The sequence below is a fragment of the Notamacropus eugenii genome, chromosome 1 (assembly GCF_028372415.1).
Source record: "Notamacropus eugenii isolate mMacEug1 chromosome 1, mMacEug1.pri_v2, whole genome shotgun sequence".
NCBI lineage: Eukaryota > Metazoa > Chordata > Mammalia > Diprotodontia > Macropodidae > Notamacropus > Notamacropus eugenii.
Window position 1 is genome coordinate 202,522,105 of NC_092872.1, and position 17,187 is coordinate 202,539,291.

A 17,187-nucleotide genomic window follows, 5' to 3' on the forward strand; every position below is an offset into this window, starting at 1 on the left:
TTTCATCATGTTGTGGGATGAGTGCTATAATCCAACACCTAGAATCAAATCCTGGCTGAGACATTTAGTAATTGTGTAGGAAGTCATTAACTGTCCTAAACTGAGCCTCCAAAAGATAATAATTATAGCACCTACCTCACAAGGTTAGGGTTAAGTGAGATAATGCTAAAAAGCTAAAATTTTACTATTAGGGGGTATTATTTTTGAGAGGAATAGCTTTGGCTGTACCTTCTACTCTAGTTATGGTCACAAATGTAACTTTGTGAAAATAAGATGAAAACAGAAAGCATACTAGACTTTACCTAAAAATGATTTTTCTTTCTCCAAATCAGCTCATGAAAAAAAAAAACTGTAGAACCAGAAATGGATGTATTAAATATCTATTATGTATTAGCTTCAAAAAAGATTTAGTTAATAATAGACTTAACGGTAGAATGGAAAGGTAGAAATTACCTATGTTTTGGAGCATATTCCTAAACCTTCTGAGGAAAAATCCCTTGGTACCACTGCCAGTCTGAGAATCTTTGACTGGATGAAGACTGATTCAGCGAGAAAATTCTAGGAATTATGTGTAATCCACACACACATGCACACATGCACACGCATGCATGCACGCACGCACACACACACACACCCTAATTCAAATCCATAATCCAAATCCAATTTTAATGCTTATTATTGTATCTCTGATTTTAACTAAATGGAACTGTTGTTATACCAAAGAGTAAGAGCGCCCTCTACTGAAACATTTTATTTTTATGGCTATTTCTATCTCAAAGGTACTTATCCTAAAGCTCTAAGTTGGTACAGTTCTTCAAAAACAAATAAATACATAACAGCATTCCAAAATGAAAGTTTTAAATCTGGAAAATTTAAAATCTATACCGTACCAACTCACATCATTTACCTCCTTCTTATTCAAACAACAGAGTTTATTATTATGCTTCCTAATTTTCACTGAAAGATAAGACTGTGAATAAAAAATCATGTGACAGAATACCTTTAATTGATGTGCAGCATCCTCAGGTAAGGTGTCAAATATGAAATCTTCAATGGATTTAGGCTGATTTAATTTAGATTTTCCCGAGGGTAAAAGTTGTGGTTCACGTTCAGTTTGGAAATCTTCCAGCTTGTCTGTTTGACTCTTAAGAATGAGTTTCTGCCTTTTCCTTTCTTTCCGTATATCTTTTGCTTTCCGACATGGAGGCTTACTCAAATCAGCCCCTTTGCCTAAAATGATCAAGGTATATGGTTAAGATTTTTCTCTAGGTAAAAAATGTTTTTTCAAAAACACAATAATCCTCTAAATTATCCCAAACTCACACTGCTACTGACAAAATGAAATGGTTATTTGTGTAACCAGTAGGTTGCCATTTTGCCGAATACTCCTACCTCCATCACTAGAGTTCACTATGAAGATATGCAGCTCAACACAATGGCATATATTATGCAGCACTTGGGAGTCAAAAAGCTGAAGTGATTCAAACCGCACTTCAGATCTTTACTACTACTGTGAAACCAACATGAAGTTACTCAACCTCCCTGGGACTGTTCCTTCATAAATAGGGGATAAGGTGCCCACCTCACAGTTCAGCTTCCCCAAGGCTGAAGTCACCTTGTCTGGGTTCTCAGTCAAAAACAAAGTGGGCCTAGTCAAAAACACTTCAAAGTCTAGTCCCAATTTATGTGGGTCTAGATTACATTGGTTAACTGACAACCCTAGAAAATTTGTCTACTAAAAGGGAGATAGTGAACTTTTCATAGAAAAATTAAAAGTTTCAATTTGTAAAACAGCTTTTAACCGATGAGGAAGTAGCAATTTTATGAAAAATCATAAATCAGTGTAACTGGAAAAAAAATTAATCAGAAAATGCTTCTAGACTAGTCTTGTAATACTAGTAAAAGAAATGCTAACTAAATACCTTAATTTCAGTGCTATGAAAATTTTACAAATCAAATTCTGGGGCAGACATTAAAATGAAATTTTCTTTCAAGTTCTAATATGCAACTTTCAAATTAGAAATGAAAAACTAAGAATGTTACTAAATATTTCATATGACTTATTTTTCTTATCTTACACATCAAATTATGTTACTAAAAACAAATATAAGAAACTGAAATTAAAATTTTATGTAACCTACTCCCTTTAGTTTGAACTAATTCAGAAAGTACTATCTACCAGTCATCTGTGTTTATCCAAATTCTTATATAAACATTTTCTTGGAAAAAGTGCTTATATCCTAAACATCTCAATCTGGAATTTTTTGGCACAACTAAACATGAAAACATGGTTACATCACTTTAGGATAATCTAAATTTGGGGCACATAAGCCATCTAAATTTACATACTGGGTTATGTTTTTTTAAAAAATACATTTGTAAAATGTCTATATGAATCTCAGAAAGCATTTCGCAATAGAAACAATTTACACAATAGATAATTAAGTTCTAGGTCCAAGCCAAGACAGCTTGCTTTGCTGCTCTTATGCTCTCCCTCTCTGTATGTATATGCACATACATACACATGTGTGTGCATATGTGTATATACACACACAAAGGCTTAAGATGTACTCCCAATGCCTCATCATGGATTATGCCAGCAGAAAGCACTACCCAACTGGTAGGCTTCTAAGTCAAATATATCTCTCTTGTTTGAGTACCAGCCGCAGTTCAGAAAGGGTCAATACCAAAAGATTAGCCACAAGGTAACAATTTTTTTTTTTTTGCTACGATAAATCAAAACAGTAGTTTTCTAAAGCATAGGAAGGTCACTACTCTGCATAAGGAAAAAGATCAATTCAAATTAAATCTCTAATGGTACCATAAAGCCTACATCAGTGTCAGTATCTATGTATTAATAACATTTCTATAAGAAAAGATTTTGAGGGTTTCAGCTTAGAACAACAGAAACAAATCTACCTCCCATTCATTTGGTATAAAAAGAAATTTCTCATCCCTTCCTCATCAAATTCTAGGCGGTTATCCCAGAGAAATAGCTCCCACGGATTCAGGAAAGGACAAATAGCAAGATATATATAATTGAGGTACAAATGGGGGAAAAGATAAGGGAAGAAGATAAGATAAGAAGATATGAGGGGAAATAAGCCACTTGAAAGACTAAAACTAGAGGACACTTCCCAGTCAGCAATCTCCCTAGTTACCCATTTCTGTTCTATGTGCCTCAAAAATTGGCCTGTTTGCTTTGTGCTGCTGGAACCTACTGCTATGGACTAGAATCTCCCTTCTTCCCCAGCCTTCAAACATCAACTCCCACACCTACTTAATGCAAAAAAGAGATCTGGGATAAACATCTGAGGAGACAACAGCTCACAATTTTCTCAAAAATATGGAGTTACATAGCTGAATTCCATTCATCAAGCATTTATAAATACCTATTATACACAAAACACTCTATTAAGTTATAAATATATTTAAAGAAACCTCTGAGAGCTTATAGCATACTGTGCATACACAACATTCACACAGAGTAACTAGGGGCATCAGGAAAGGCTTCTCATGAAAAATGGCTCCTGAGATGAACCCTGAAGAAAGTAAAGGATTCCAAAAAGTAGAGTTAAGAAGGGAATGCCTTCCAAAGTTATATGACAACCTATGCAAATGCACAGATACACGAGATGGAAGTACAGGTAATGGCAAGGAGACTGGTTTAGTGGGAATCTATAATGCATGAATGTGAAGTGTGTGAAATAAGTTCAGAAAGGCAGTCTGGAATTTAGACTGGAAATGCCAAGCTAAGGAATTTAAATTTTATCCTAAAGACAACAAGAGACCATTAAGACTTCTTGAAGAGATAAGGGGCATAGTCAGACTCTGCTTTAGGAAGATTATTGTGGCCACTTCTGGAAGACAAACTGGACAGAGAAAGAAGCAGTGAGACCCAACAGAAGATTCCTGCTATCATCTGAGCCTTGATCCTGAGAACTGAGTTAGGGCTGCCCAAGCAGCAGCTGGTATGGAAAAGGAATTACTAGTTACTTAGTTAACAGTTACCAAATGGTTCCTCAAGGGAATGTATTATTTCTGGCTTTTATTCAAAACAAGGAATGAGGAGAAATATTTTGACTGACAATATATTAAATCCATACATTGATGAGATGCAACACATCAACATTTAATGTATACAAAAGAATGCTGGCAATTAGACTACTAGCTTAAGTTGTTGTTCAATGCCCACAGTGACCACAACCAAAAGAAAAAATTCTTTCAACATGGCAAGGGCCCAATCTTCAGTACCTGGCTTGGGAGTGGAGGGAACACCTTTAACAGTCCTTGATGGTTCACCAGACCCCAGTGACTCTTTTGCAGCATGTGACTGATTGAATTGTTGAATTTCCTTAGCTTCCAAGTTTTCTTCTTTCTCCTTCACTTCGCTCTCTATGACTTCATTATAATCTTCACTGAGGGGTCTACGGTCAGACTGTATGTCCAACTTGCTTTTTAGAACAAAATCTTCCACAGCAGCATCATCCATTTGAGAATCCATGGGCTCTTCTACAAATTGGGGGGGGGGGGGAAATGCAGTGATTAACTCGGTACTTTAAAAATATCCAAATTTAGGATGAAAAGCATTTTTTATTATGGGAATATATCATAACAAACTGACTATTCTTAAGTCCACTCAAAATAATGAGTTTCTAAATTCAGATTTTAAAAAATCTGAATCATAAAATATTAGAGCTTAAAGGAATGTTAAAGATCATTTAATCCAATCTCCTTCATTTTATAAATTAGGAATCTAGTCTCAAAAAAGTTAAGTGATTCTCCAAAATTATAAAGTTAACAGAAGAATTTAACTTGAAGCCAGGGGTCCCTTCTCTCAACTCATCATTCTGATCACTACATAAGCAGACAATGATCAGCTTATAAATAGGATGCATTACAAAAAGTTCATTTAAATCAGTTGTTTAGAATTTAGAATACATTTTTCCCACAGAAATCATAACATAAACCAAAAAAAATCTATTTTATTCATATTGTAGTTGGATCATAACTCTGATAGTAATTTTAAAGCTCCCTGTACTCTGTAAGATCTACTGTAAATAAAGTATTAATAGGGCCATGCCCATTTTAAAGCTGGAAAAGAAACTGAGAAGACATTTATGAACTAATACAACATGAAGTGAGCAGAACTAGATCAATTTTTAAAATGACAACAACATTATAAAGAAAAACTTTACAAGATTTTAGAATTGTGATCAATACAATGATAAACCACAGGTGGCTGAAGGTAAACCATGTCACTCACCTCCTGCATGAGAGGTGACAGGCTTTTAAAAATGCAAAATGAGACACATATTTTTCAACATGACCAATGTGGGAATTTGTTTTACTGGCCTATGAATATTTATATGAGGGTTTTTTCTTTTTTTAATAGTTTAATAGGGGTATGGGTACAACAGGAGGAAGAAATAATAAATGCTTATAAAAATAAAAATAAAAACAAATAAAAAATGTGTGAGGAAAATAAACCCAGTGAATCTGTAGATTGTGGAGGATCCTATGTGACAAGTTAGTCTAGCTACTATTATTTTAAAAGAATATGAGAAATCTAAATAGGTCCAAAGGAAAGGCCACTACATGGAAGCAAGGAATTCTGATACTGGTTCTCACAAACATGAGGCAATCAAAATGATTTATTTTTGCCTCACTATAAAAAGAATAATTACATCTTTCTTCACCCATCACTCAGAATAGCTAAGATCACCTAAATATCCTGTGGGCCTTTCAGGTCACCCTGGGCTGGAAATCTCTTCCACTCACTTCTGCTGCTCCAAATTTGTTGGGAGTCCCTCTCTACAGGTATTTTATGGGCTATGTGGGAGGAGTCTGCGTATGTGTGTCTTTCTACTCCACCATCTGCCACCTAAACATCCTTAAGAAGAAAGTTAAGTTACAGTTTTGTTGGGTTTTTAAAAAATACTTGCTTAGAACTACATTCAATCTTACCTTCATTATTCCCTTTGGAAAATTCTCCTTTAGACAAAAACTTGAACATTTTCTTTAAAACTTTCTTATGAGATTTTGATGGCTGGAAATGTAAAGGTTGGCATCTAATAAAGCAAGTTAAGATAAAAAAAAATTACACTTAAATTTCAAACAAATATAATTTGTTCTAGATAGTACCCAAACCTTCCGGCCAGTTATATCCCTCTCTGAGTACAGAGAAATACCTATGAAGATACCTAATGTGAACACATCAAGTAGCTCCATAGATTCTACAATATAACCAATTTTATTGATACATAATTTGCAAATACCTCCTCATACAAACAATACAAGTTTATTTAAACTAGTATAACAAATTCATTAAAAATTAGGAAAAAATTGGATACTAGTCTGCAAAACCTAAAATGTAGCATTATAAATAATTGTTTTAGGAAATGTCACGACATGCTAATTGTAAAATATTTTCCTAATTTAAAACTCCTTTAATATGATAAACTGCATTCCCCACTGATTTACCTTTGTTACATAAAAATTAGCATAATATTTGGTAAAAAGTTACTGATCTGATTCAGTAAACTAATATCCTGCCCCTCCTTGGAAAAAAATCAGTTTAACTTGCCAAACTCACATTAAGGGAGTAGCAATTACATTTTGCCCTAGATCAGACCATTCTTGGAATGATATTCTAGAACCCTGGATTAACACAACATTCAATATTCCAAGAAAACAGCTATAAGACCAGCCCAGAATGTCCCTCCAGAGTGAAGATCCCAGCTCTAACAAGAAGTCCAAAAGTCAGGAAGTATAACTGAAAAATGAGCAAATAAATAAGAAGTCTCATAAGGAGCAGATGGCAGGAATGCTCAAGACACAAACAAAGAAAAAGAGAACAATCCCAAAACATTTAATAAGCAACACCTTAATGGGAAAACACAAATTCAACCAGAATTCTTAGAAGAGATGAAGCAAGAGTTTTAAAAAAGAGTTATAAAATATTTTTTATAAATGGAATGAGAACACTTATGGAATAAATTAGTAAAGAAATGAAAGTTATAAAAGAAATAAAAATAAATAAAAAGGGATTTAACAGCTTGGCACAAGAGGAACAAAACCTTGTATGAGGAATAAAGTTCCTGAAAATCAGAATGGACCAAACAGAAGCAAATAACTTCACAAGGCAATGAGAAATATTAAAAGAAAGTCGAAAGGCTGAGAAAATTGATGAAAACATAAAGAACCTCATCACCAAAACAAGTGTCCTGAAAAACAAAAAACAAGAAAAAATTTAAGAATCACTGGACTATCTAAACACCATAACCAGAAAAAGAGCCTAGATAACATATTTCAAGACAGTCATAAAAGAAAATTGCCAAGATCTTAGAACCAATGGACAAAGTGAAAAAAAGAAAGAATCCACTCTTTACCTCCTAAAAGGAACATCATAATCAAAATGCAGAGCTTCCAGGTCAAAGAAAAAATTGTGCAAGAGAGAAAGAAAGAATTCAAGTACTGACAAGCCAGACAGGATCACACATGCTTCAGCAGCCATCAATATGAAGTAGCAGAGAACGTGGAATATAAAATTCCAGAAGGCAAAGAATATGGTTTACAACCAAGAATAAACTCAGTATAATGCTACGAGAAAAAAATGGACCTTTATTGAAATAAAGGATGTCTAAGTATTCCTGATAAAAAGACCAGAGCTATAGAGAAACTTTCAAGTTGAAACAAAAATGAAAAGAGGAACACAAAAAGGTAAACACAAATGAACAATGATTAAGGACTAACAAGGATAAACTGCTTACATTCAAATATGGAGAGATGATACATAAGTATTCCCTGGTTCCTATCATCATCAGGGTTCATAAAGACAAGGTCTGGGAACGGTCCTGTTATGTTTTGATGATTTTAATAAAAGAATGGAAAGAGGGGAAAAGAGGAATGCATGGGCAGGAAGAGAAAAGAAGGTTAGGGAAAATTATCTCATACAATCAGGTATGACAAGTAGACATCTACACTAACAAGGAGTAGGGGGCAGCAACTGACATTTGAACTTCACTCTCATCTGAACTGGCCAAAAGAAGAAAGAACACATACAACATACTCACATATGTGAGTACAGAAATAGATTTCACTCAACAGAGTTATAAGAAGGAAAAGGGAGGAGGGAAGAGGAGGGAATCAGAGAGAGGATACATGAAGGAAGGAATTAATCTTAAGCAAACAAAATATAAGGACATACAAACATATTTATAGGTCTTTTTGAGGTGGCAAAGATGGGGATCTGAGGGGGTACTCCATAAATTGGGGAATGTATGAACATGTACATAAATGTGATGGAATTCTAATATATTGAACTCTTATCAGTGTAAATGAATAATGAAGATCCCAGAGGACTAATTACACAACATGCTACCCAATTTCTGATAGAGAGGTGAAAGACTCAGAATCCAGAATGAAATAAATATTTTTAGGATATGACCAATGTGGGAATTTGTTTTGATTGACTTTGTAATGTTTGTAATGGCATTTGTTTTTCTTGTGTTGTCAAAGCGCCTAGGAGAAGAAGGGGAAGGTAAAAAGGCAGATCTTGGCAGATTAAAACAAAATTTAAAAAATAAAGAAAATAAGGGAAACTGCCCAATCAAAGTTCCTAAGGACTCACGATGAAACATGTTGACCACCTCTTGACAGAGAGGTAATGGACAAAGAGTGCAGAATGAAACCTTTTTTAGACACAATCAATGCAAAAATTTGTTTGGACTACAAATGTTTGTAACAGGTGTGCAAGTGTGTGTGTGTGCGTGTGTGTGTGTGTCAGTGTCTGTGTGCATGTCACAGTGTGTGTGTGCATGTAACTGAGTAATCAGGGAAGGAAGAAAGAGGGAAAGAAGGCTGATCTTTGAAAATAAAATAAAATTTTATTTAATATTACAGAAGATGAACAAGTCAGAGTATTTTGCTAAGAAAACAAATGTTAAGACTGAAGTGAATACAAAAATATTTTAAATTAGATTCAAATGCTACTTACTATACAGATACTGTATTAAACCAGCAAAGTTTCTATTAAATTGGCTCTAAAGTGGCTACAATCTTAGAAATATAGCTGTTCCCCTCTTCCTGGTGGAATTCCTTACTTTCTTCAAAGAACAGTTCAATCTTTTTGTGATAGCAATGAACTAGAAGCTAGGGGGTAAACCTATCAACTGGGTAATGACTAAACAAATTATGGAATATGAAATGCAATGGAATATCACGGAGCTATAAAAAATGAAGGGATGGTTTCAGAGATACCTGCAAAGAATGATGAGTTGTAGTATAACATGAGCAAAACCAGGAGAATAATTTATACAATAACACTGAAAAGAAAAATAATTATAAAAGACTGAATAAAGAACTCTGATCAATCTAATGACCAATCAGGATCCCAGAAGGCTAATGATGAAGCTCCTGCTTGAGAGTTAAGAGACTCAAGATGCAGAATAAGACATACATTTTCAGATACAGTCAATGGGGGCTAGGGATAGAGTTGCCAGAAAAGAAAAAAAGAAAAGAGGGTCAATGAAATACTTTTTTTAAAGCACAGAAAAGAACAGAAGGCCAGAAGGAACCAGAGAAAAGCAATACAGATGGAAAGTTATATGCTGAATTTATTTATTATATACTTAAAAAGAAAACTATATATATTATATTAATATTAGTATATAATGTATGTTAACAGTTTCAGGCACAATCTTCTTTTCCTACTATTCTACTATACGTACAGAAACACTCATCTTATGATTACAATTTTAAAAAATAAAAGTTTTTAAAAGGCACAGGGATCAGCACTACCCCACTCCTATAAGCCTTTCTTGATCTCTGAATTATTAGTATTCTTCCCCCACCCCTTCCCTGAAATTACTCTGTACTTACTTTCTATATAAATGTTGCTTGTACTTATCTATGTATATGTTACATAGTGCATGTAAATGTTACATGATAGAATGTAAGTTCCTAGAATACAAAGACATTTCATTTTGTATTTTTATTTCCAGCAAGCAATATGATGTTTGGTACATAGCATATATTCAATAAATGCTTACTGAACTGAACTAATTGTAGAAAAGTCTTATTTTCAAGAAAGTTTGGTTTTTGGTTTTTTTTTTTAGCAAAATCAACTACCTAGTTTGAACTATTATATGCAAGACTAACCACATGAAAGAGGGATTAAAGTTATACTTGTCCAAAGGTAGCACAACTAGGTGTGGAACATGCAAAGAGATGATTTTTAAGCGCAATGTCTAGAAAAGCTTCTAACAATGAGAGCTGTCCAAAATTAAACTGGACTGCCTCAGGAGGTCAGAAATTGTCCCAAATTGGAGTAATTAAATGGTAGTGGATAACCAATTATTTGGTATGTTAGGGTAGAGATTTCTTCCAAGTTTGACTAAAAAGACACTGAGGTCTTTTCCAAGTATGAAATCTGGTGATACTCTGATATGTGCAAGACAAAGGAAAAGCATCCTTAAGCAGAACTCTCAATATTAAAATGAACTTCTACTTGCAAATCTAGTCAGTCCGTTAGTCAACAGGCTTTTATTAAGAATTAACTAAGTCCTAGTCACTACACAAAATGCTGAAAATACAAAGAAAAGCAAAATTATTCCCTGCTCTCAAGAAACTCACATTCTAATGGGAGAAGACAACCTGTAAAACAAAACAAAACAAAACTAGGTCCATATATGACAAAGGTATTTATTGTAACAGGGCTCAAGAGAATGCAATTTTCATACCAGGGGTCCACTATTTCTATTACTACTGTACTTCAAAGAGCATTTGCAATAAAAAGTTCTTACCTTATTGTATACTGAGGACAACACGTTTGATTCATAACAGGTTTGTATACATACTTCCCACTTCTAAAATAACAAAATATTCTTGTTAATTTCTCAGACATTTTCCTGTACACACAAAAGACTAAAAATAAAATACTTCTCAAAGTAAAAATCCAATCGATAGTATAAAACTTTGCCTTTAGCTGCCCTTTTTCAAATATTTTTGTCATCTCTTAAATATATAAATCAAAAATATTTATTTTCTTCTGAACTTTTCAATATGAAGGGATGCAATAAAAGTACCAACTCCAAAGGGCAGTCCACTATCTATATGGCTACTAGAATGATACAGATCCAAGTTCAGACCTAGGATTTCATTGATGCAGGCACTCCCTCTTCTATGCAGATTAACATGGTTCACTGTTCTGGATACTGAAAAGTTAAATGACTTGCCTATAGTCAAACAGGCAGTAGATGTCAGAAATTGCACCAGACCTAGGTCCTTCCAAATTTGAGCTGGTCTCTCTATCTACTATCTCTAGTCATATTCCATCACTCATGACTAAATTCAACGACATCAATTAAATTTAGGTTGAATATTGTCATGCAAAACTCCCCCACTACAGCCCAAGTATGATGCCTCATCAGAGTGTGGACAAGGTCCTGGGAGCTAAAGCTTTAACAAGCCCTCCCCAAACCAGAAAGCCTTTGAGCAAAGGGGTTCATCAACAGAATGTAACCCTGCTGTACAAGGCCCAACTTGTTTAACTTAAGTTTAAGAAGGACTCATTTTATCATCAGAGTTTGGGCTATGGGTGGTTAATTTTTTCAGCCATAGCAAATCATGAAAACTGTGTACTAAGATATAGAGTGGTTAATTAAAATCCACAATGGTGAAGATACTACTGAAAGGACAGGTTTTTGAAGCATGTGAAAAGTACAAGTTAGATGAGCAGGACTATTATAATGACGTCCTCAGGTTCAGTGCCACAAAAAAGTATTATAATCAAGCCTTTCAGAAAGCTCAATAAAACTAAAATAGACAGATTCCAAAGTTTAATTATCTTATACCAAAGTCTATATTAGTATGAAGTAAGTAATAACAGTATTACTTTATCTGATAAATATAGCTGATATCAAGATTCAGTACAATTTGCAGCTAGGATGAGAAATTAAAGGTATTTGCAATTGTAAGATCAAAGACTAAAAGTATTAACAGCAATTAAATTTTAAGGCTAAAAAATTGTAGCAGTAATAGCAATGACATCTCACATTTTTAAGTGTATTTATATACGTTATCTCATTAGATCCTCACACTATTCCTATGAGTAGGTGGCATAATAATAACATCCACAATTTACAGCTAGGAAAAATACAACTACACAGGTGCTCCTGACAACAAATTTAATACTCTGCCCATTAGAGATTCGGGGTCAAAATACATTTTATTACTTAAAAACAATACTATTTTTTTTCACAATTTAAATGCAAAAAAGTTTTAAAATACATTTTGGAAAAGTCAAAGAGCATAGAGAACTAGTCTCTGAGAAAAGAAGACCTGGTTTCAAGTTCCACTTGTAACATGCCCTGACTGTGTAACCCTGGGCAAGTCATTTAATCTCTCAGTGCTCTAAATAACTACATAAGACTTCATTTTCAAAGAGGACCATGACATCACAGAAATGATGACATGACTTGCAGTTGACTTTGATTTGAGGGAGGAAGGGCTGTGCAAGGTCACCAGCCTCACCTTCCCCTCCTGAGCCATCTGGGTCCAGTGACCAGATATTCATCAGGACAACTGGAGGTGGCCCAGGATGCAATGGGAGACCTTGGCCTCTCTGGCCTTGGGCCTATTCCTGTGCTCACTCAGGCTGAGGTAAGGCCCATACTTTGTGTTACAAAGAAGAAATCAACCCACACTGGGCTTTCCTCATCTAATAGTTCCCTAAGCTACTAAAATCTCAGGGCTAGTCCCTATCCTGATTTTAAGGTTTTATTAGTGACTTTTTTTATATCACTAATTTCTAAAATACCATTCCCACTGAACTGATCTGTAACAGTTAAGCAAAAACAAGCCCAACCAACATATCTAAGACATTCTATACAATACCCCACTCCCCCCCCACCTATCTACTGGGGCATCTGCTCTTTTGGACTGACCAAGACTAGACACAAAAATCAGCTGCTGGGAAGATTTAACTTCGCGGCAATGGAAATGTGTAAGTTCTGTGAAGAAACCACAGGAGCTAGAAAATATTTGTATTAGGTGCTTTTACCTTCGCCATCCACGATCTATAAGAGCTTGGTAATCCTGAACTGTCATTGAATGTGCCCACATACCTGTTATCAATAAATAAATGCCAAAGTTAACAACTAATTTCAGTAGATTAGACTTTTTAAAATAAAGTATAAACTATATAAAAATATAAACTGTAATTTTTTACACTATGAAAAGATATATCAGTAACAAAACACAAATATTTTGTCCTGGGAATTACAGTTTATCCAAGGACTTCACTTATTAGTATTAACCCCTGTACTATTACTTCATATATGAATAAATCAACTTTTATTAACATGCCACTCATAGTGCTAGGAGCTCCAAAGACAAAAACAAAACAGGCTCAAGGAGGTTGTTTCATCAAGGGTTTACCTCCAATTGATCTTGTAAAAGGTATTTAATCTGGTTCTCTTCCATTTTAAAAATGTTTGGGTCATTCCCATTTTTGAATGAGAAGCACCTTAGCTAACATGTCATTGTTCACCTGTATATATGGTTAGGTATGTGTTAGATGTGCCTAGCAGGCAGATCAAGGCGACACAACCTCTACACAGATGTACCAAAAGAATAGTCAATAACCTATTGCCTAGGGCCCTCTGGTAAATGCTGTCCCTGAAGCTGCCATCTGTATATAGTCAACTGTGTAAAAATGCCCCAACAATAGTCAGCATAGAAGACATACAAGGAAAGTCAACAAAGCAAACAGATTTTCCAAAACTACTAAGTTCTGACATATTTTAAGTCCCACTTTACTCTTTTACTTTCCCTCCCCCTTGGACTGCCAGACAGCAGGGAAGGCCCTTCTTCCTTGCTCCCCACTCTCCTACTCCAGGTTACGCAGAATCCATTGGGACACTGGTTGGCAGGGCAGAACAAGTGTTACAGGGTACCCTTTGTCCCATAACCTTCTTACCAATTTGTCTTCTACCTTCTCCCCTGACCCCACAGCTGATTTTCCACAACCCACCTCTACGGAAGGTAACCCACAGGCCCATTCCCAACTTCCCAAGGGTAGTAGATAGGTTCCTCTATTAGGACTCAAGCCTTTAAAGGTCAGATGGTTATTCATATCATTCTAAGCAGGAAGTCAATTCTTCCAGTAAGATGGAGAACATTTAGGCTTTATTATCTGCCTTGCCATTGTGTCCTAGAGTCTTCTGTGCCTTACATTCTTCACCAACACTATGACCTTGAGACCCCAAGACAGGGACATCTAAACTGCCAATGTACTCTAAAAGACCCCTGCCACTGGGACTTATCAACTGCCCCACTTCTGATCTTTAGAACTCCAGGCTTCTCTATCTATTACAAAGCTGAATTCTCTTATCCATGTTATCTAACTCACCCCCCACAATTATATTGGGAATTCCTTGAGAAAAGGGGCTGTCATACTTTTCTATTTATATTCCAACTATTTAGCAGAGTGTTCGCACATGGTAAGCACTTGGGTTTTTTTTTCTATTTGTTCAACATGCTTTACTGCAAGCATCATCCTGCCATACTGCTACAGTACAACATCCAAGGTAGCAAGTATTAAATGCTAATGCAAAAGGAAACCTTGCAAGAGGTTTCTATAACCATTAGCAGTATCTCCTCAACCACGGTATCAAGAGGGATCTTATTTACAAATGACATATATATATATATATCTCACCTTTACAAGAAAACACCCCCATCCTTATCACAATGTGTGTCTTCTCCATCCAATTCATATTATAGTATTTCCTGAAAATGATTCACCTATATGGGCTCTCAAGACTAGCTCAGATAGAGACCTACAGTTAATAACCAAATTTTGGAAGACTTTGATATAGGTTAGAAGTTCAGAGAATAAAGCCTGCCATCTACCAGCAAGTTAACATATATGATATACTCCCTAGGACATTAAACACTATCTATACTGTTACACTCCACACATTTAAAGTTGAACTTGATCCAGTTCCTTCTGATGACAAAGTATGCCAAAAATAGAACAGTAATAAAATTATGATGGACGCTACCCTCAGAAGTTCATCTTTTCAGGAAGCTTCTGAAGAGAATTATTTGTCCACGTCTGTACCTTGTAGATATGGAAGATACTTTAACAGATGCCAATCTTGTTGAGAACATTCCTGAAGAAAGGAATCTGGTCCATTCAGAAAATATTAATTAGAGCAAGCAGGAAACAGGGACAGAAACAGAGGAATTAACAACAACCAAAAGTTCAACTAGTCCCCAAGAGGGCAAGTACAACCCGGATTATTTTCCTCTCAACCATAATTTAGACAACAAACGTTTCCAACCCATTCAGTATTTCCCAGCTACTGAACCCTATGACCTTTAAGTCTGGACTATCACATACCTGAGACTCAGAAGTTTTCACATCTAATACCCCAAACCTTTATATTTCACTTAATTTCCATGAAAAGAGGAACAACCTGTGCAGGAAGGGGTGGGGATCTAGGGTTCAAATACAAAGTTCCATTTCAAATACAGAGATTCTGCACTGCAGACAGAAGTGGGAGAAATGTACTATCTGACTGATTAGAAAAAGTGAACCAGAAGTTGCATGTGGTAGTTAAATAAAAATGTCAATCCTCTAAGGTGAGAAGTGAACTAGAGGTACCCAAGAAGGCACCAATCACTTTCATAGTAGGACAGAAAGGAGGAAGACAACACAAAAGTGAGATACTAACAAAACAGCTAAAAAATACAATGGAGACAACAGAAGGTGTATTGCACTTTGCACCATTACTGCCAGCCTACTGGACTGGCAATATAGCTAACAGGATTCCTAAAGAGAAGTAAGAATTTTGAGTACTACCAATACAAACTAAGGCTGGCAATAAACAGGTGGCCTTTAGAATATCTGGTTGTTTGAAGAGTTCCAGTTAAACTCAGTAAGTTTCCAGGGCTCAGGGAAGGGTCTGCCTCATGTTTCCCTGATGTGACTGTGCCAATGACATGGAAAGGAAGCTGAAGGGAAAGGAAGGCAGTGAACTGTATTTCTGTTTACCTTCCCCAAGCATCATAAAAGTTCCACGGCTGTGTTTGGTGCCTTTCCCAAAGGTAATGATCAATTTTTGGACACAAATTGTAATACAATTACAGGTAGCCCTAGCAACATTTTTTTAAATGCTTTGTTATTTTGTTGTCTTGTACTATTAAATCTTTTTATTTCTTTCCAAATACATCCCTCTCCTACCCAGCAAGCTATCTCATATAACAAAGTTTAAGAAATAGGAAAAAAAATTAACACATGGATCATGTCTGAATGCATATGCAATATTCCATATTCACAGTACCACATCTCTACAACAGGGGACAGGGAGCTCAACTCTGAGGTCAAACTTGGTCATAATCATACAGTTACCAATTTTGGTTTGCCACTGTTCCTCCCATTTATATTGGTACTCTTACTGTGTATACTGCTCTGAAAGTTCTGCTTCACTTATTCTGCATCAATTCCTAAGTGTTCTCATGCTTCTTCTGCAGCTACACTTTTGATACATCACTTTTTCTGTGACTATCTCAAAATCTTATGGGTACTTGAGACTTCAGATATAACAGAAAAGATTGTTAAGGAGTTTGGACTTCATCCATGACGGCAATGGAGAATCAATGAAGGATTTTAAACAGTCAAATAATAAACTTTAAAACCACTTTTATAAAAACTGACTCAGTCAGTGGTTCATAGAATCTGTTACCAAGTGCAGTCCAGAAGAGATGCTTACAGTAAGGTACTGAATGTCATGCTAGTGAAAAGAGGTTTTTGCAGTTCAAAAGACCCAGGTTTTAATCCTGGTCTGGCCATTTATTTCCCACGTAACCTTCAGTTAGTCTACAAATCCAACCTCTACAAGGCTCCAGTTTCCAAAGCTGCAAAAGGAGAACACTGGAACAGATGGCTAAGTTCCCTTACAGCTCTAAATATGTGATGTACAGAGCAGTGGCAATGGGAGAGACATAGCAAAAGAATTTCCATTTGTCTCCAGGATAAAATACCAACTTCTCTGTTATTTAAATCTTGTCTCCAGCTACCTTTCTACTCATTCCTCACTTTAGTAAAAAAGACTCATTGTTCCTCTCCTAACTACATTTCATTTCCTGTCTCTGGACCTTCAGAGAAGTGGCCTTCAT

The 17,187-nt window shown here is 35.5% G+C and overlaps 1 protein-coding gene across 15 annotated transcripts in view; it reads right to left on the minus strand.

Moving 5' to 3' along the window:
* The window catches only part of ATE1 (arginyltransferase 1), a 202,829-nt gene that overhangs the window by 181,181 nt on the left and 4,461 nt on the right, over positions 1-17,187 (minus strand). For all 15 annotated transcript variants that reach the window (XR_011970556.1, XM_072624567.1, XM_072624546.1 and 12 more), the window contains exons 2-6: positions 13,064-13,127; positions 10,806-10,868; positions 5,968-6,071; positions 4,255-4,512; positions 1,001-1,230 (exon numbers count right to left, since the gene is read on the minus strand). Coding sequence is in view for 14 of the 15 variants with exons in the window: in XM_072624567.1 (XP_072480668.1) it covers positions 1,001-1,230; positions 4,255-4,512; positions 5,968-6,071; positions 10,806-10,868; positions 13,064-13,127 (719 nt within the window). In the remaining variant the exon portion in view is untranslated. The remainder of the gene's footprint in view (positions 1-1,000; positions 1,231-4,254; positions 4,513-5,967; positions 6,072-10,805; positions 10,869-13,063; positions 13,128-17,187) is intronic.